This window comes from Maniola jurtina, chromosome 6, assembly GCF_905333055.1.
Source record: "Maniola jurtina chromosome 6, ilManJurt1.1, whole genome shotgun sequence".
NCBI classification, from domain to species: domain Eukaryota; kingdom Metazoa; phylum Arthropoda; class Insecta; order Lepidoptera; family Nymphalidae; genus Maniola; species Maniola jurtina.
In genome coordinates this window covers 13728958-13750789 of record NC_060034.1, presented here as the reverse complement: position 1 = coordinate 13750789, position 21832 = coordinate 13728958, and the positions used below count along the sequence as shown (strand labels likewise).

The window sequence follows — 21832 nt, the reverse complement described above, 5'->3', positions numbered from 1 at the left end:
AATAGGCACCTTCTAGGTAAACACGTCCCATCTTAGACCACATCATCACTTTCCATCAGGTGTGATTGTGGTCAAGCGTTTACCTATAATGAATAAAAAAAAAAACTCTTGAAGATTGGTACTACACATCATAAGTACTTAGTAGACACTAAACTTTGGAAAAACGCTAAAATAGGGTGACTCCGTTTGTCTATCAAGATGTAAGCGTATCAAGCGTACATATTACGTCCTCAAGCCAAGCTGAAATAGCTTGAACTCTTGAAGTTTGGTACAATACCTCTTAAGTCATAAGGAATAGACACCAAACTTTGTAAAGACGTTACATATAGGGTGGTAATATGAAGTGTGAATTATTATCCTTTCGTGTATCAAGTTGCGCATATAAAATTACTAGCTGATACCCGCGACTTCGTTCGCGTGGATGTAGGTTTTTTTAAATTCCCGTGGGAACTCTTTGATTTTCCAGGATAAAAAGCAGTCTATGTGCTAATCCAGGGTATAATCTATCTCCATTCTAAATTTCAGCCCAATCCGTCCAGTAGTTTTTGCGTGAAGGAGTAACAAACATACACACACACACACGCACACACACACACATACAAACTTTCTCCTTTATAATATTAGTGTGATGTCATAGACAAAAACAGGACATTTTAAAGTTGCATTTAGATTTAACGTAAGAAAATGTTATGAATTTGAGTGTCGCTCGTTCGGGATTCGGAAATGGAGCGTGCGCGGGCGAGATTGGATTTAAATCGTGTTATGCGCTCCGTGCACTGCCGCGGCCGAAACTCCGCCGACACCTCGTCCGAGACCGGCAGGCGACCCAGACGATTGGTGCGCTTAATTGAAAATATCCCCGCCTAATTTCGTCGCATTTTGACACCAATTTAACCAAAAGTTAAGCAAGTGGCAAGCATCCAGAGAGCAGTAAAGAATCTTTGATTTATAGCCGACAAATTGTTTTCATTACAACAACGAGTTTTTTGATTTTATTTGCTTTATTTGCTTTGTTCCATTGGGAAGTAAACTGAAGCAATTCAAGGTCTGGTTGCTGTCCCGATTTCATTTTAAGATTGATTGATCGACGCGACGTCACTACCAAAATCTATCGTCCATCATTCCTCTGTCAATCGCCATTTCGTTAATCCATCTCACCATGGCATGTCTGCTACAGCTGCATGTTTCTACCTAACCTGTAATACTGAGAGGGATCTATCCACAAATATGTTTAAATAAAAACTCTTGCTACGACACAATAAAGTGCAATTCAGCTCGCTCAGCGCTGCAGCCTACAATTAAATAAACACTTCTTTTTCTATCGCATAAACTCTCAAATATTTCCTCTCTCTCTCTCTCATGTGATTAAGGGATATATTTCTTGAGTAATGTAGAGATATACGGTCTCTGTCTACTACGTCATTCGTTGCTGCCTGGTATATTTGAGTTTGGAATCAATTCAAAATTCTGCTGGCTCATTGGAACTTCGAGAGCTATTATTCGCGTCCAGACTTCAGAACACCCTCCCTCATCGGAGAGAATCCTCAGTTTCAGTATGTGACTAGCATCTGAACAACATCCAAGCGAGCCCAGCCTGTCTCTAGTTTAGGCGCCATTGTCTTACAAGAAAGATTTCACGCTTCGTCATGTGATAAAAGCTCATGTTACAAACAATAGCTGTGTGCAGACCAGAGCAGGTCGGCGCCGGTTCTCGGGCAGGAACTCACGCAGCCACCACGCACGTCGCATTCCCAATTCCTACGTTCCTCCTCCGGCGACGAGGATGCGAACGTGTCATTGCATTGTATTCTAATCGCAAGGGACGCCATTATAAAACACACGTCCTCAACGCGCGGCAGGTCAAGCGGACGGCTGCTGTGTGAATGAACTCCCAATGACGAAGCTGCTTTGTTTGGGAATAGTGGGTGTTGCACAGATGCCGATTTTATAGTCTACCTACCTGAGCTGACGGATACCTTTGTTAAACGTTGCTTTATACATCTCCGAGGCAATAGGAAATTTGTATTTTGCTGTAGGAAAATTATTCATATATTTGTAAACCTATTAATGGTTTGTTTCCATATAACAAAATAAAATTTTCCTACAGCACTATCTTATAAAAATGGAAATCATTCGCTGTGTCTTAAATATGAAATGGTACTTTATTTACAACTAGCTTATGTTATGTTTAAGTCAAACCGTGGTCAAACCTCTATTTAACTTGTAAGGGGTTGAATTTTCAAAAATCCTTTCTTAGCGGATATCTAGGTACGTCATTATACGTCATCATACGTCACCCCGTTGTGTCCGGTATTTTGAGCTGTACGTAGTACTAAAAATCTTTTCTTCGTCATTTTGAACGTTCAACTTCAAGCTATTCATACATCTCATCAATTTTAACAATGCAGAAACTCCTTAACGATTCAAAATCAAATTCGCTTATCGAGTGACGCCGAAGTGAAATCCAGTTAGGCTAACGTCGTTTCAAAAACAGTTCCCGTCGGATATCGGCGGCTGGGAACAAAACGGTTTGTGTGGATTCGTCTATTTCCTGGCCAGACGCGAACGGAAGAGCGGTTCCTGCTGTTTCAACGTCTTCAGTTTGCCGATCGGCGCTTTCATTGTTCTTTACTTTACGAAATTACATTGACTTTTATTAATATTAAGTTACTCGATATACCTATTGTTCATATTAGACATGCGGCTTGAGTTCCTTTTCCTCGATGACCACTATTGCGACATTTTGTATTTGTATTGATAGATTGATGATACGAAATTATTATGAACTAGCTGATGCCCGTGTAGTTTTTGCGTGAAGGAGTAACAAACATACACACACACACACACACACATACAAACTTTCGCCTTTATAATATTAGTGTGAAGTGTGATATTAATATTAACATAAAGTTACTGGATATATTAAACATTATTTTATGCCTTTATGACTCCGGCACTTCAGCTTGCGTCTATTTTCCTCGACGACCTCTATGCCTTTATGTATTACGCACTAGATTGGTCATTTCGGACAAAAATCTTGTCTTGTATGAAGCTGACAAAATTAGTATGATACGTACTCATAAGGTAAGTTAAGGTAAGTAAGGTAGGACAAAATCGAATTACAGTCTGCAAACTTTTTTTTTTCGGAATGGCCCGTTTTTTTCTTTGATTGCTTTACTGGATATTTCAACTTTGTTTCATTATTATTTTTGGTTTTGGCAATTGCGTTAAAAATACCCAATGTATTTTTGTGATTTCATGACATCGATTGGGTCAACAGGATGATAAATTGAATAAAGATTTTCTTATATTTTTTAAATGTAGGTATCTACCGACTGTTAAAATAAAGAGAATGTGGAAGCTCCTACAATTCAGTAGACGGAAAATTTTTCGCGCGCTGAAATTGCAATAAACGATTCAAATTTACATTTTGTCGGCGGTGATTGGATTCGAGCTGAATTTTGCACCGGAGCGTCCGTAGCTTGCAGCTAGGAAGTGACATTTTGAAATTTCCGCAGCCGAAGACATGTTTGCGATCCGTACTAAACTATCGGTTTAACGGCCACGCTGCCATCTGAGCAGGAAATTGAGTTTCAGCAAGGTGTTCCATCTAGATAGATTAGATTTTTAACACCTGTTTTCTGCTGTTTTTCTTGCTTGAGTTAACACTTTTCTAAGTTAGTTACTTCCCCCCATACAACAAAAGACATCTTTTTATTTCGTCGAAAATCCCTTTATGATGTTATCTAAGAGCAATTGTAAAAGAAACTTCGCATAAAATTCAATCGAACGGGCGCGGCGTTTGGTAGAGCGTCACGCGGGGTGCGCCTACTAACCTATTTTTTTTCTTCTCCGTAATCGCAACCGTATTCCGATTGCATAAGAACGGGAATACAAATTTAGCAGCACAAAGAAACTTGCAGCTCGGCGTAATGAAGTGTAAGGCAGTCGCCTTGGTACGGGAGAGCTGCGTTACTCAATCCCATGAATATAAAGCGTATAAAATGGTATAAATAAATAGCAGATGCGCGAAAAACTCACCCCGCCGATAACCGTCAGACACTTAGCATAATAATCGCGGGGTGGTCCGAGGGAGGCTCGCGCAGTGAGAAGGGGAGGTCGCCTCCCTCGCCCTGACACGATTCTCACGCGAGGCGACTTCCTTTCAGGCTAATGAATGGGCACCGACGTAAATGTTACGCCGGTGACATAACGTTACGATTCCGTCGAGTATTGGATGTTAGACCTTGTTGTTGTTTTGATTTCATATCGAGGAAGAATTTCGACTCGCGTTTGAACCTTGACGCAAGCTTGGAACGCTTACTTTAACTTTAAGATTAGCTGTTTTGTTTCGTTATTTTCCAGATTTTATAAATCTGCCCTTGAGGTTTTATCGCTATAATACAGAATACAATACATAAGATGTGTTTATTCGTGCGCTCCAAACAAACGTAGTTTGGCTCTGAAATTTTTACATTTATATTTATTAGGCCTTTATTGCTGATAGTTTTTAAATATTTTTTTGTTTGTATAGAATTTATTTAGTACAATTATCCTGTCATTATCCTATTATTTAGTCCTTTTAGCTATCAGCGTACCTCTAGACATCTAAGCCGCTTCCAGCAATGTCCACCTTTGCCTGTCTTTTGTATGTTTCATGTTGCTCCTTCACACGTACGAGTGCCGCAAAGTCTACTCCAACACTCGTTTTGCCCAAATAATTCATTTCCAGGCCACCATGTGGTAGAGTGAGTGGCGCGGTTTTTTTACGAGGTGGAAAAATGAAAATTCGGAAAGTGCACGTCGAAATCTATAAAACCTACAATTTTCAAAACTCCCGGATTTCCAGGTAACCCCCTTTTTGAGCACCAAATGACTGTACTAGACGGAAAACGACACGAAACTTTATCATTCCTTTTTCCAGAGTTTTTGGTTGGTTTTCTCCTCATGGAAGTGTCCCATATTGTCAATTTTCTACACTAATCTGGGGCGAAAAGCCTAAGACCGGACAGTCTCCACAAATCCCTATCTTATGACTCTTTCGGCTTGTTATCTTGCATTGGGACAAGGCTGGGACGCGTAATGGCGGTATTTTTCTACCCTCTTGGAAATAGGAATCTTTGTTAGATTTAAGTACCATCCATTGTAGATCCAGTGGTTAGGACGTCAGGCTTTTATTCCGCAGGTCGGGGGTTCAACCGGGCACGCGCCTCTAACTTTTCGGAGCTGTGTTTTTAAGCAATTAAATATTACTTGCCTGAACAGTGAAGGTAACCAAATAAGAAAATCTTGGTCAAGCTGGATTTCCACGGGTCGATATCTTCACACGGATTGTCACGTCGTTGTTCAGTCACGGATTGTCTCTTACGATTTTTAATCTGCAACTTTATCTAATTGATATTTACATGGTCGATTTACAGTCGTGCAGAGAAAATCGACCCGTGTTAAATGTAAATCCATTTTTAAACTCGGTCAAATTATCTTTGGGTAAACAGAGACCGAGTATTGCTGTCTATTTATCCAAAGAAAAGAAGAAGACAGCCCTAAAGAAAACTTTCTTCGAGTCAACTTCTACACAAAACTCAACAATTACATAACATTCATGCAGGTACTGAAAAAGAATTAGGTATAGTATTTTGTACAACATGAATAGGTAGGAATGCCTTGAATAGATAGGCGTTCGTAGGTATAAATACCTTTATCTTCAGAAATTGATTTTAAATGGTGCGTTGAAAATCTCCAATAGTAGATATCAATAAGTATGGAATAACGGCCGTCCCACGGTCCGCAGTCCGCACAGTGGGACGCGGGTAGCGCCGCGGGATTTCTGCTACCCGTGTAGAGGGACATTACTTTTTGTTCATTCGAGATAGTCCTATTTTTTATTTTTATTTTACGTGTGTGTGTTTATATATGACTTAATATAATAATAAATACATGAACCCAGGTGTTTGTCGGAGTATGTCCGACTAGTTTCGAACACATCTGACTGTGAGTGCGGCCGAACGGGCTAAAATTTACACAGGTATTTAAAAGGCAGCTAAGTTAAAAAATTTAATAGAACAATTTTTTGTTTTTAAAAATACCTATAGTCTTGTATGAATAATATTAAAAGAATTAAACGAAAACATTATTATTGCTTAGTTACCACATCAAATTAACTGTTAGAAAAACTAGCAGTAATAACAGTGACTCTATTATAAAAATAACACAATTACTCAAAGTCTCAAATCGCATATGGGGTGGGGTGCCCATTCCGACAAAACCCCAAGCGAAATTTGACAGGGATTGGAGTCCCCGGGCGCTCCGACACGATGATCAATTTCCAGCTCGAAACGAAATAATATTCCATTCTGCGACCCCAACAGTTGTGGCTTTGTTTTAATTGGATGCCTTTTCATACTTTTTGTTTAAGATTTGTGTTTTTGCGGGGGATACAGTTTCCAAATATTATGCTCCGATACCGATTTTCTTTCGTAGATATTTTTTCGACGCTCGATTTTTGTTACTACATATTATATGGGTTACGACCATAATAAGCCTAGCGCTAACTACAGGATATTGCAGTTTCTAAGGATCGTTAATTGTTTCTTGATTGAAGGTGATACATACTCAACTGTAGCAAAAAGAGGAACAACTTCCGGTTACGCCAGCAAGTCCAAACCTGATATTAGCGTGTTTACCGTTTGCGTGGCGACATCTAGTTGTTCGTTGGCGCAACGTCTAGTGCTTTCTAATTCTAGTACTTGTATGTAGAGATCGTTACAAATCTTTTTAAAATGTAGATTGTTAATTGTTATGTAAAGTAATGAGTAATGAGGAGGCCCTGGTGGTTTTTATTCTAAGGAGGAGGCCTATATTCAACAATCGATTAACAAGGGCTAAGAAAGAAGAAGAAGAATGTAAAGTAAAGTAAAATATTATACACGAAAATGTAAATACCTAATAAAGATGTTAAACATTAGACTGTACCTATGTTTAAAAAAAACTCGACATATTTGCTATATGTCCACTGTAATGTCAAAAGTACGGTTTACCCTTAGATTAATGACTAAAATTGCACTTTTGACATGACACACCAAGCAAATATTGCGTCTTTTCTCAAATTTTATGCACTATATGTAGGTACAAAGGGGGCCATCTTTATTGTGATTTATATGTGCACCCTTGGTCTAGGCGGAATAAATAATCAAAGGACGCCATCAGTACAGGACATGTGCGCGTGACGTATCATTTGCGCTTTTGTACGCCCACTCATTATCGGCCGGCGCAGCGGGCGGCGGCGGCGGCCCGTAACCGAGGGGCGTTTGATGCATCTGATGTGCTTGGAGCTTTGAGATCCTCGTAAAAACTATGTTTTATTGTGTGCTGTAGATTGAGACTCGCTGAGACGGGATTTTGGCCAGAAAAATCGATCCAGAATTGAAAATTAGGATGTTTTGTATCAAACTTTGCGCTCTTGTTTATTAAAAAACATGTAGAGTTTGCTGACACCGACGTCACGGAGTCAAATATTGTCAAAAAAACCATGCTTCACCGGCTTCACCATCAAAATTTCAGTAGACAGCATTTCAATAGTTCGGGCCGTTTCGTTGGCACGACACATAATACATACATAATATACTGTTTAAGTTAAGTTAGTTTTTAAGTTTTATATTTTAAATTTTATATTTTAGGGTTTATATTTTTTATTTTTATATTTTTTATTTTTAGTTTTGTATAAGCGTCTTTATTTGTAATACTATGTTTATGTGTCGGTTTCAACGAATAAATTTTATTCTATTCTATTCTATTCTAATAACGTCATTTGATGCTAAATACTTAAAATGACCGCTATGTGGCAGCACCGCTAGGAGTATATTTAAAGTACAAAAATTAAGCAAACTCGAAAATTGGCAAATACCTAGAGTTTATGGGTTCCAAAAGCTTGTAAGGTGTGATATTGTAGACGTATAATATTTGCCCAAATACGGCACTTTTCTATATAAAACTAATAATATGGAGTTCCTAGTCATTAATTTATCTCTTTTTTATCTCTTTTTTTAGTCATCTTAGTAGTATTGGGAAATCCTATAGAGGAAAACGCTAGACAAACCGTGCGACTGACTACGTAATTCAATTGTGTTGATATTCCAAGTAAAACTGCATAGATTTTCCGATAATTGGCGTGACGCTCGAGCGCTATTACGGAGTTTCCAATACATAGTAACGGAGTGGTTTAATTACGTCAGCTTACTCACGTGTTATCACGTTTGTTTGCTACCTTGTGTTCCTACCTAATGCGTTTGTATGAATGAAATGCTCGCGCATTTAACTTAAACTAGATGGTGCGGCGATTTCTTTGGATTTAGGCTTTTAAAAAATACGATGAAAACGCTTTGATTTTGCGTGATATAAAGACATGTCTTCCAGATTCAAGCTATTTCCGTACCCGTGAAAATCACATCACACTATCACACCAATCTAATATTATAAAGGTGAAAATTTGTGTGTATGTTTGTTACTATTTCAGGCAAAAACTACTGGACGGATTTGGCTGAATTTGGAATGGAGAATCCCTAATAGGTACCCTGAGTTAACACATACACTACTTTTCATCCCGGAAAATCAAAGAGTTCCTGTGGGATTATAAAAACTTATACCCACGCGAATGAAGCCTCGGATATCATCCAAGAAGCTCGTAAAAAGCATCCAATAAGTCTTCAGCTTTAATCATTCTGTGCACTATATTATCGACACGATAGATCGATTAGATCCTGAACACTAAAATAAAACATTATATTATATCCTATTTTAGAGACAAGTTTCTCATGCCTTATTTATAGTTTCTTGTCGCGTGCGGACTTCATGTAACGTTAATTGTAACAGTAATGACTTGGAGGCCCCATTTCGTTAGTTGGCAGTCACGACAGGCGAGCAGGTTGTGTGGTCTGCGAGTGTTAATTTGTCATCTGATAACATCTCGCCGTGTGGCGCGCCCTTCTCATTGTTTACGGTTAACGTAACTTTGCAGGTTAGCTCTACTTCTACACTGAAGTTCTTTATTTTTTTATATAAGTTGGCCCGCTACGGTTATGCTTAGGACGAACATCTGAAAATTCTTCTTAGTAGGGGTCTCCTTGTCATACAAAATATCTACTAAATACGCTTAAAAAACCGCTTTTGTAGTGTTACTGATAGTTTTTCAAGAAATGCCCTATTGCCTTCGATGTTATGCTCTAAACACGTATTGTCGCTTATGTAATTGTTAACTTGAACTATGTGCTCCGTCATCAGTGGCCGGTGGTATCCATGACGGATTTTTCACGTAGTTCGAGATTGTCATTCTTTCAGCCTAAATGAGAACGTATATTATTTGCAAAGTTACAGAGTAGTAAAGATAAATTTACTAAAATTGTAATTCTTAGTTCGCTGGGTATGAAGTTTCAAGTGGATCTTTTCTCTCAAGTTGAACCTGTACCAACAATAAGAAGAAGGAAAGTTATTTATATTGTGACTGAGCAAAGTAAATACATGTTCACAATAAATACTTTCGTTGAATGTAAATGCGAAAGACGCGATGTATCGAGTCTGCCAAGATTACAATGTAGCATCGGCGCGGGGTCGTTGGCCGAAATCGGCGCCCGCGCGACCTTGCAGCGCGTCTCACCTACATACGGCCACTTTTGCTTTCCGCTCGCAAAAAATACTCTCAGATACCTAGTGAGTGATACGCACAGCTTCGAGTACCTACTGTATCTACAGATGCCGATAAGCTCTTAATAGTACGCGTCCATTCATATCACTTGCATCAGATTAACTTTAGTTTCCTAGGTCAGGGGTTCTTCCTTGCTTTACTCTATGTTTCACTAAGTATTTTTATGTTTGTAGGTATGTTACTTTATTTACTTAACCTCACCTGTACCTAAATATGGCCAAAAAGAAAATAAAAAACCTCTTCCTTTTTTGAAGTCTGTTAAAGATACGCTCAGATTAAGTTTGACAGATAGACGTCTAGGGTTAATTAATATACACGGTGTTAGATAATTCCGAGTTCCTGGGATACTGGCATAAGTTAATTGCTAATACTAAAACTAGCTCCATTGATTTCCTCTGCCTAGGCTTGATGTTTTTTATTAATTACACTCTCTTTCACTCCCTGTTTTTATTATAATCCCAATTAGGTATTCGGTAATTACTCAATAATTAAAAACGAATAAAATGTCAAGTTTTATAGATAAGCTTAACGTCTGAATTATGATCTTAAATCGGATTAACGACCTTTGACATTTAATTATGATTCCCCCTTTTGAAATTTCGTACGTGCTTTTAAAAAATGAGACTTCAAAAATTGGGTCAATTAGAGACAAAGCTTGTCTTACGAAGTGTTGGAAGGGGAGTGTAAGATCTTATAGTTACTATGTGTTACAATTGAGAATACCATTGCCAATAAAATTTTACTATTTCCATCATATTAAAGAAAACTAACGAAATTTAATTATTACCTACGAATAGTCAGTAGAGCTATGAATAAATCTTTAGTACAAGTTTAACATCACATTCATATACTTATTGGGGAAGGTACTCATGCCCATTAGCAACGAAAATGATTTAAACTTTACTTACTTTTTTATTTGATTAAAAACTAACTTTTATTGATGTCAATGAGATGTCAATGAGAAAAATTGTCTCGTTTCAAAATTTTTATTTATTTAATATTTGGCGCGGTTATTTTGGAGTAATATTGGCATCAAATTGGCTCTTATTCGCGAAATACCCCGTGGTATTATTTTCACCTTTGATATGCGATACTAACAGCACTTTTTGTTTCAGGGGCCTCAACGGGCAGCGCCTGCTCTGCGGGCTTCCTGGTTGCCGCAGTCGGGGCTCCGCGCGCTTATAGACGCTATTGTGTAGTGTTTTAGTGTTTTTCTTTTTACGTGTTTTGAAGTATGAACCCCAGTGCTTCTCAAGGTGAATACCTAGAATGCTCCCACTGTAGCGATGGCAGGCGGTTTAAGGGTCGCAAAGGCCTTAATATTCACATCGCACGTTGTCACGGACCGCCTACACGGCCTCTTACATGCCCAAATTTAATGTGCGATCAAACCCAATCAGGAAGCGATAACCAGGTACCATTTGAAATTGTATTATCCAAATATAGTCAAAATATCCCATTAGTAAAACGCATTCCCCGAGGAGCTAGGATATCGTTAGCTAGATCCTTATCGCATACTATCCAAAATGTACTATCAAATTCACTTTTGGATTGGCAAAACCTCTTTTTTTTCGCATACAGACATTTCTATGTAAATAAAACAGAAAGCGGGTCGTTATGTAGTAAATTAAAAAAAAATAGTTTGGCTAATCGCGTTTTTCCAATTCCTGACTGCTCTTTTCGTACACAAAATTATAATTTGAAGAAAATTGTGGAAAACAAAGTTATGGATGGGGATCTTAAAAACGCTGCCCGCATTTTGTTTTCTAATGATACACTAGCTCCATTCAATGATATAACGCTAGAAGCTTTACGTGAAAAGCATCCTTTACCAAATATCGATTCTTTGCTGCCAGACCCACCTTCTAACACTTCTCACTTACAGATAAAGGACGAAGATACTTACGCTGCGATAATGTCGTTTTCTAGTGGCTCTGCTGGCGGCATGGACGGCATAACGCCACAACATCTTAAGGATCTTGTGGGAGTTACTGCTGGGGACGCCGGCAGGGCGCTACTGAGCGACATTACCAGACTTTGTAATCTCATGTTATCTGGCGAGGTAAATTCATCCTTTTTACCATTCCTTTATGGTGCGAGGCTTTGTGCTTTTAATAAGAAAGATGGCGGCATCCGTCCCATCGCTGTTGGTTGTACGTTTCGCCGTTTGGCGTCAAAATTAGCGTGTAAACACATAGTCTCTACCCTAAAGGATAAATTCCAACCTATTCAAGTTGGATTCGGCAGTAAAGGAGGTTGTGAAGCAGCAGTTCATTCGGCTCGTACATTCTTAGCGAATGGCGAGGTTGAAGTACTGCTGAAAGTAGATGTAAAGAATGCCTTTAATTCTTTGGACAGGGCAACTTTGCTGACCGAAGTCTCAACGCAACTTCCTGAAATTTATCCATATGTCTGGCAATGTTACAGCTCAGCTTCAAAATTATTTTTTGGAGATAGCGATATTAAGTCTTCTGTAGGCGTTCAGCAGGGGGATCCTTTAGGTCCGGCCCTGTTCAGCTTAGGGATCCATAACCATATTTCAAATTTAACATCTAAATTTAACATATGGTATCTTGATGATGGAACCATTGGGGGCAACGTGGATGACGTTCTAAAAGATCTTAACCATATTAAGCAACAGTTTGGCAAAATTGGTTTAGAACTAAATTTTTCGAAATGCGAATTGTTTTTCACAGAAAAACTGTCGCAAGATAGAATACGATTGGCCTCTGATTTATTTAACGAAATTACCCCTAGCATTAAGATACTCGATAAACATTCACTTTGCCTCCTTGGTGCTCCTCTTTATAATGAATCCATACAACCACTTTTGGATCAAAAAATTAGAACATTTTCGGCTAATACCGACAAATTGGGCGCTCTAAATTCTCACATTGCATTTTCGATCCTAAAATATTGCCTTTTCGTACCTAAATTAATTTATATCCTTCGCGCGAGCCCAATTTGGAAATTTCCTGGACTACTCGATAATATGGATGCCACCCTTAAAAGTACACTAGAACAAATTCTAAATTTAACTTTTGATGAGCACTCCTGGAACCAAGCTACTTTACCGGTCAAGTACGGTGGCATCGGCGTGAGGAAAATTTCCAGTGTAGCTCTTCCAGCTTTTCTGTCCTCTGTGCATAGTATAAGAGAGCTTAGCTCTCAAATTCTCAAATCAAATTCAATATCATTGACCTATGCCACAGAGGCCCTAGAGAGTTGGAAGGTCAGATGTCCCAATGTCGATATTCCAAAGGAACGTTCTACACAAAAACTTTGGGATTTGCCATTGGTTCAGCTGACACATTCAAATTTGCTGCAAAATCTTACAAGTGACAGAGATCAAGCCAGGCTCCTAGCATTATCGGAAAAGGAATCTGGGTATTGGCTTCATGCCTTGCCATCTAAAAATCTCGGCACCCTTTTAGATAATGAAAGTTTTCGTGTGGCTCTAGGTCTCAGATTGGGAACACCGCTGTGCCATCAGCACAGATGTCCGTGTGGAAAAGAGGTTGATAAATTTGGAATTCACGGACTCTCTTGCCAAAGGAGCGCTGGTAGGCTATTTAGGCATGGCTCTCTTAACGACACGATCAAAAGGGCTCTTGCCACCATAGACGTTCCTGCGCTCATTGAGCCGGCAGGGATTAGTCGGGATGATGGCAAGAGACCTGATGGATTGACGCTGGTTCCCTGGGAACGGGGACGGGCGCTAATGTGGGACGCAACGTGCGTTGACACATTGGCCCCGTGTCATATCAGGGAGACAGTATCAAGACCGGGAGCCGCAGCAGAAATGGCTGAAAACGGCAAGCGGCGCAAGTATGCCTCTCTTATTGAGAGTTACATTTTTGTTCCGTTTGCCGTGGAGACCCTGGGGCCATGGAGTCTTAGTGCAAAGAAATTTTTACGAGACATTTCACCGCGTTTAATAGCCTCATCGGGTGACAGAAGGGCTGGCTCATTTTTTGCGCAACGGATCAGCCTGGCTGTCCAACGCGGAAATGCAGCCAGTATTCTTGGCACCATTCCACGCGGGCATGATTTGTACAGTAATTAGATAAGGCTAGCTTTAAGTTTTATTGTAATATTTTCACACATTATTATAATTAAAAAAAAAAAAAAAAAAAAACTAACAAAATTTGAGAATTAACTGAGTAAATAAACTAAGTAGAACATTAAAGAAATCTTGATACAATTTTATACGTTTTAAATATGACTCTTCTTCGTTGAAACGCATAGTGTGTGCGCGTAGCTTAGCGATAAGCGAAGGGCGAGAAACGAGGGTGCACCCTTGGAAGCTCGCCAACGCCCCAGTCCCACCCGCACATGGAAACACATTATTCAACCACCTTTCCACCAAAAATAAACCTTATAACAATAGGCACTAGATACATTATGCATATATGCATTAGAATTTGGTTAATACACAAATATTTTACCTGGATTATTTATCCAAGAAAAGATCCCAAAATGAGTTAACCAAATGAATGCTCTCAGGATGAATTTCTTGTGTGATCAGTGACCACCTGTATAAATATAATATTGGTACCTAAACATTATATTCATCCATAGATATGTATTCATCATATTGAGCTTACAGTTAGCAAGCTCTCGGTATGATTGATTTCCATTGGTTCGGACATTTTATTTAAAATATTGATTACCATATTCCTGTGCTTCTTTCTTTTTATGAAGCTAAAGCCTAAAAGGGGGTAGGTAGGACCATGCAATTATGAATCAGCGTAATTTGTTACTTACGACAACAGTCTCAGAATTAACAAATGTGATTGAACTCACTGAACTTACAAAAAATTTGGTTTCACCTTGTACCGTCGAGCTATTGTACTTTATTTACAAAATGGGTCATAAAACGATATTGTGGAATTCAATGCCTATGAAATAAAGTTAAAATTCCTCCATTTGTCATTGAGCGTTATTATAGAAATTGAGTTACGTGCGGTGAATGTCACATCCGAAATAGTTATGCGCTTCGGAGTCGGCTGATGTCGGGCCGGTCGTGGGTCGGTCAGTGCAGCGAGCCAGCGACGCGTCTCGTTGCGTCACTGCACTGGACCCGCACTCGCTACAGGGCAATGCACCTTGCGTCGCGCCCGCCCGACCACTGCCACATGCCGTCTCGCTCCCTCGCCCGCTTGCTCTATCCTCGCATGTGATCGATTACGAGCAATCAACAGCTGATCATCATAAAACTAGAAACGTTATCCAACACCCTCCCACGCGAATTATTCCAACATAATCACGTAAACAATATGAAGAACAGATTGCATGATGAAACTGAAGCTAATGTTTGTTTTTGTCTCGTTTTCCAGTGGCGTGGCCGTGCTGAGTCCGTCGGAGAGCAGCGGTTGCAGCGGTAGCGACATCACCGAGCCGCGCTCGCCGCAGAGCCCCGAGTCGGGCTGCAGCACGAGCGAGGAGGGTGCGGGCGCGCGCATGCCGCCGTGGGCGAGCGAGCCGGCGCCGCCGGGTCCGCGACCGCGCCTCGCGGCTCAACCCGCGCCGCTCCGCCGCCCTAGCCTGAACATTCATCGCCGCATCACGGAGTACTTTAATCACAAGATGAAGCCGCAGAACGGGCTCAAGCGCGACTCCAACGGGGTGACTAGCAACGCTGATACCAAGAAAAAGTGCCTACCCAAAAATGGCGTCACGCACGACCTCGAAGAGTATATCTCGTACTTATCGCAAACTCTCAGTCCGAAAGTGCTGCTCGATGTCGGAAAGCGAGCCGATACGAGGAAACCCGCGATCACCCAAACGACACCGGTCACTGCCAACACGTCTAAATCTGAGTTGACTAAAATTACATCATCGGTTACTCCTATCAATGGAATAAAAGAAAGCAGTAAAGTTAAGCGTAACAAGGGGACGCATACGATGAACGGTTTTATAGAGATGCGACACGGGATTGAATCTTTCAATAAAGAAAAAGAGAAGAACATGGGATATTTGAACGGTTTCAGCGACAATAGAAAACGAAACGCAAAAATGGGCCAGGCCCCATCCGCCAGCGTAACGGCAAACTTAAATAAATCTAAGGTTCCAATACCGGCGTCGAGCGAATCGGTTGGAATGCGTATCGCACCTGCAGTATCCATCAGTCTGACACCAAAGAAACAATCGCCTGTGAAACCAGACTCGACAAAATTGAATGGAATTGTCAGCTCGACCACCAAGCTAGATAGCAGAATGAATGGCGTCACGTGTGGTTCTAATAATTTCAATCTAATAAATAAACCAACATCGACTAAAAAGGAGCCTGTCAAAAAGAACACACAGCCATCTAAAAGGACGAACCGTAAATCTTCAGCTTGTATTGCAAATAGTAAAAATTTAACTTGGTCTAAAGCTAATAATCTGAAACAGGTACAACTCCAGAAACAAAATTGTTCAAACTTAAACCAAAATACACCGATAAGTACTCCTGGCGAAGCGAGTCCTGCGCCAAAAATGAATATGCCTAATGGTGTTCGGCAAGTGTCTATGACTGTTAACGGGAATCTTGGGAATATGAATGTAGCGAATTTGCAAAATTGCCACCAGATCAATATTCCTTCACATCACATTCAACCGTCACAGCCTTGTAACGGTTCGGTAACCTCTAATAATTTAGCTTCCTTCGTCGTTCCTCCTAACGTAATGCTCACTACGTTACGAATACCACAGAACGGTTTGCCTGCACAAACGTTGAACCAGCAAAGTAATATTGCCGCATTCAATCGATCGAATGTCAACGTGTCGAGCCCGACCAAGTTAAATGGTCAATTTGTTTTTCCATTGATGCAAAATATCAATGGAACCGTAGTGCAAATACCGAATTTAATGGCGAAAATGCCGAATTTCGTACTTCCTCAATCGCCACAAATCGGTGCACAGAGGCAAGACCATATACAGAATCAACAGGCTGCGCAATTTCTCATCAATGGTACCTTGTTAAAACTAGCGAATACGGTGCAACCTACGTATCCAACCGCTAACAAACCCGGCCCTGTCACTAGTCAGTCAATACCGTTGATGAACAAAAATATCCCAGGAATGCAGGCTGTCGGAATGACAGTTCAGCCGAAGCCCAATTACACGGTGAATTTTAGTCACCCTGTTTTAGTACAACAACCAGGATTTATAGTGACTTCTGTGCCAAATATAAATGTTAAGGAGACCTGGAGTTATTCGAGCACGGGTTCCACGCCGTCTTCGCAAATCACGTGCTCTAACCCGATCGTGCACCACCCACCTCCTATCGTTGCGAACTTTACTAATCAAATGCTCCGCACGAGCAGTATCCCCATAGCACCAGTGAAACCACCGGACAACCCGATCCAGGGAACGGACCCGCCTAGTAGTACTGTTAAGGAATCTGAATTAAGTGAAGTGAGAAACTTTAAGTGTGATATTCCATGGCTGTCTAAAACTGTTAATAATAATATTGTTCCATTAGATTCTAAATTGTCATCGAGGCCTTTTGCACAAGTTAGTAGTTGTTCAGATAAACTTGAAGAGTTGGCGATAGGAAAGGCGGAAAAGGAAAACATTGAGAATGAGGAAGCGAGAGATGAGCTTAAAGTCGACAGTACGTGTGAGGATTTGAGGAAAATCGCGGAAGAAGTCACGAGAAGGGAAGAGACGATCTTTACACAGATTACCGTTTTAAAAGATGTTTCGTCAAACGTTCAAAGTACTGTGATAGAAGCTAACTTTTGTAGTGCTACCACGGAGTCGTCAGAGTCTGGCATAGGAACTGATAAATCTATCGATTCACCGAGTGACTCGCAAGCTAGCAAGGAATGTGACGAAGACTCCACGTTATCTTCTCTTAGTATAAGCGTGAGTTCAGTCGAAACGCAAAGTAGCCAGAAAAGCCCAATCCTAAAGGAGCCCAAAATATTGCGGTTTCCGCCAAGAAACCTTACTAAGCCTGAAAGTGATCGAAGGACGTCCAGTACGGATACGACCAGTGTCACAATCTGTTTTTGGGAGAATTGTAAACGAGAGCTCGAGAGCGACACAGACCTTTTGGAGCATTTACAGGTAACTATCATCAATGTATTTGGAAAATGTATTAGATGATAAAGGTTTTTTTTATTTATTTATTTAATTAATTATCATTACAAAATATGAAATATTTTAAAACTTGTTCTCACTTTCTGAACTCGTTATGAGCTTTGAATATTCTCGGCATCTAAAACCGAAGTACTCGACATTTAAATCAATGTTTCTTTTCAGTCTGTCCACGTGGAATCTCAAGCGGGCAAAGAAAACTATGTCTGTTTATGGGAGCACTGCAAAGTTCGCGGCAAACCATCGTGTTCGAGATTATGGCTGGAAAGGCATACGCTGTCTCACGGCGGGAACAAGCCCTTCAAATGCATCGTCGACGGCTGCGAAAGGAGGTTCTCCACTCAGGTACAATTACGTTCCCTGTTCGTTGTTGACTTTGTAGGAACCAGGACGCAGATCGCCAAAACGATTCCACAATGACGCACTCGATCCAGAGGGCTGCGGGGGGAGGTTTTATTGTCTAAATCGTTTTGACGGTTTGCTCTTTTGGTTTTTCCAATTTTTACTCATATTTATAACTTCGAAATGTAAACGTGAAATCCGTATTTACAGATTCGGAGTTATCGATATTGTTTTGTCTTTGTTGTGACTTTTTAGTCACCGTCTCTATATTCAGTATTTTCTTCAGTTATTTTTCATCTTAATTTCATCAGATAATCACGAGCACGGACATTCGTCAGTGGTTTAATTGTCGCTTCCTCTTCGAATCAAATCCAATCAATGGTGATTGGATCATGGTTATCGTTCGACAAATTTCGCAATCTAGACAATTCCTCTCATCTCTACAATTTCTTTACTGATAAAAACTCTTAGACTTCGGATTGAATTGAAGTTTTATGACGTGATTCAATGACTGGTTGATCATGTGGCATATCACAAAACTTTCCATTTTGATTCGCGACTTTGCTTTTATCATCATTGAAAATAACTTATTTTCTGATATAATTAAAATGAATATTACATATATCTGAAAATATGGCATTAAAAGTAAGTCTTCGTAAGTAGTGGTTTTTTTTTTGTATTAATTGTGATTTTGCCACAAAGGATTTGGATTTGAGTTTATTGGTGCATTCGTATAAGGGACGATAAAGTTGTGTTGTGTTTTCTGTTCTAAGGGCGATGACTCTGCCACTACAATGCAGTACCACCTCAAAGCTACGCTTCAATTTATTTTCTTCGTTAAACCATTTCTTCTCCTCGAATTTCAAAACCAGCATCTCACAATCAATTGTTTTAGTAAAAAGAAGAGTGTCTTCTGTTTATTAAAAATCGTATTGATATTAGAACAATTTGGTTCACTTAATTATGGAGAAAAAAGAGTTCGCGCATCGAATACTAGGCATTGCGTATAAAATGCTGTTCTTTTTTGTTTCGTTTTGTTTACTTCGATCGACACAATATGCAAAGGTGACTCGGATGCAGTACTCTATTGGACCGTGATGATGGATCTTAGGATCTGGATCAAGTATAGTTGTAAACCTCACAAATGTAACGATGACTGAAAATTTTTTCGTCACATTTCGGCAGGTTTTCGTTTGTAAGAATTTTAAGGGTATTCAACTTGTCATGCAATATGTGTGAACACTGTTTCTGTTCATATCATTGTATCAATAAATACCGTAATTTTAGATTCAAGAATTAAGTGTTTTCCACAGTGGATATCTAGTCTTTAAGAATCCTGTTTCGCTCAGATTTTATTCAATTGTTTCAGTTGATATTTACATTTAATTTGGTCTACTGTATTTTATAAATTTTTATGCCACACATTAGCATAAATTAGACGTTAGGTTTTGCTGTTGTGACCAACGGATAAACTACAGTATAATATAATGCATGACATGGCTGGATATTTCCATGAAAAATACATATCTGGATAATTCTCTATTCCGTAAGTCAGTCATGAGTTATGGTTGACGAAATTGACTGATGCCTGATGACCTATTATCTAATGGGCTGATAGATTTTGAGTCCCAAATCCTAAGACCGTTAGATGCTACTTATTTTCTGAGATACGAAATTTGTAGACCAGAGTAGTGTTAATACTTGTATTAGGAAAATTTTCTATCAATCCGGCACCATCTCAATTTTGATGTATGAATTCCAGACCTTGCTAGAAAGGCACGTGAACCAGCACTTCAGCGGGGTGTCACCGAGCGCGGGCAGCGGGAAGAAGAGTACAGATAGTGCTTCCAAGTTGATACGACGGAATGGCAAGAAGCTGCGGTATAGAAGACAACCTTGGTCGGGTGAGTAGCATTATCACTTAGTGAGGACAAAACTTGATTATATGTGCATTTTAAGCAATATTAAATACCACGTCCTTTAACGGTAAAAGAAAACATATTGAAGAAACCTGCATGCCTCAGAGGTCGCCATAATGTCAAGTCTGTCAATCCATACTTGGTCAGACAGCATCGGTTTTCCACTTGCAGCCTAAAATCCCTTTATTTATCTATCCCTAATCTGTGGGGATACCGAGTATCCTCGCTCAGTATGGGGATTTCGAACGCTGTACGGGATATTCGTACACTGTCCAGTATCCATGGATTACCGATAAATGCACCGGTACCTTTCTTGCGCGATGGCATGCCTGAGCTGCTTGACTTCCAACAGGCTCTAAACCAAGTATCTCTAAATTGTGTTCATGGATCACTGAATAACGCGCCGTCCATCCCCACGACCATCTTGCGCGATGTACATCGGACTTGTTTTGAGGCGCTCAGCTTTCAACAGGATCTGAACTGTGTCCAGATCTGTTAGACCCGAGTAGCTCACGGTGGTGGTAGTTGGTGTTGTTAAATGAAACGTTTGTTTCCAGCGCGCATGTTCGACTTCTTCGACCCGGGCATGATGGAGGGGCTAGCGTGGCGACTGTCGCGCTGCACGCGCTGGCGGCTGGGCGGCGGCTGTCCGCTGCGCGAGCCGCCAGGCCGCCACACGCTGACGCTGCACGCAGCCGTGGGTGCCACCCGTTACAACGCGATCGAGGCGAGACGCGAGGCGCTGCTCACCTACTACCCGCCGCATGTGTGAGTGCACATTTATATCACTAAATACCTGATAATTACTAGTCACTCCTTGTGGTACCTGATAATTCCCATACTCATTCCTTGTGCTAAGAAATCTTTGCCAGAGTAGCCCAATGACTTTTTGGGCTTACCCTGGACCTAAACTCAGGATCCTTAGAATAACTAAATCGATGAGAACTTTATGGTTCCCAGAGTGTAAGTTTTCAAAAAGACAAATAAGGCAAATGTTGAGTTTTTATCATGTTAAATATGGATGACTAAGAATTGCACATGAACTGTGACGTTTCTCAACTTGAAAAATTACACTAGGGCCGTACATGTCTGAAATTTAATAAATACTACGTGAAACTTCGATAAAACGCTCCTGCTTATAGCTTGACGCGCCTCGTAGCTTTAGTTTTAAGTTTACGTAATTAATTATCACCACTTCATCAATTTAGTTCTTAAATTCAATACAAATACAAAAAGGAAAAGTTAACAGTGGTATCTATTTCTTTTGATTGACTTTGACTTTGCCTCGGGCCTGACTCTCAGCACAAATACTATGTTAAAAATAATTTCACGCCTATAGTAACATGCCGCTTATAGGGCGTTTGTGGCTGAGCCCAACTCAAGAGACGTTATAACGAAGTTTTACTGTGGTTTGTAGTGTTTGTACTCATGTAGGAATTTGAATATTGTTACTCAAAGCAATTCATTCATTATTTCAGGTAAGCATTGCCCTTGAGTGTGGAGTAACGTAGAGACAAGCATTTTAACAAGTTAACTACTTTTTAATGGGAGTGTGGTTCATTTGATTTATTATCAATAATAAATAATAAGACATCACAAACATATCTCAATAAGTTTTCAGGTTCAAATTTCAGTTTTCCGTCTACTTTATAAATTGAAGTTTTCCACCAAGTATCTATTCATTGATGAATTAATCAATTAATTAATTAGTAGTCTCTCTAAAGAAAGCTAAGAGTGCAAAATTGTGACAAATAAAAAAATCTGTCCTGTCAGATTAACTAAAAAT

At 40.0% G+C, this 21832-nt stretch overlaps 1 protein-coding gene and 1 long non-coding RNA gene across 4 annotated transcripts in view; one reads left to right on the top strand and one right to left on the bottom strand.

Moving 5' to 3' along the window:
• The window catches only part of LOC123866054, a 64659-nt gene that overhangs the window by 23960 nt on the left and 18867 nt on the right, over window positions 1-21832 (bottom strand). The gene's annotated exons all lie outside the window — the stretch shown is intronic.
• Window positions 1-21832, top strand: part of LOC123866038 (zinc finger protein jing homolog) — a 207626-nt gene that overhangs the window by 168944 nt on the left and 16850 nt on the right. For all 3 annotated transcript variants that reach the window (XM_045907355.1, XM_045907356.1, XM_045907357.1), the window contains exons 2-5: window positions 15037-17755; window positions 17951-18130; window positions 19890-20031; window positions 20604-20814. In XM_045907355.1, the coding sequence (XP_045763311.1) occupies window positions 15037-17755; window positions 17951-18130; window positions 19890-20031; window positions 20604-20814 (3252 nt within the window). The remainder of the gene's footprint in view (window positions 1-15036; window positions 17756-17950; window positions 18131-19889; window positions 20032-20603; window positions 20815-21832) is intronic.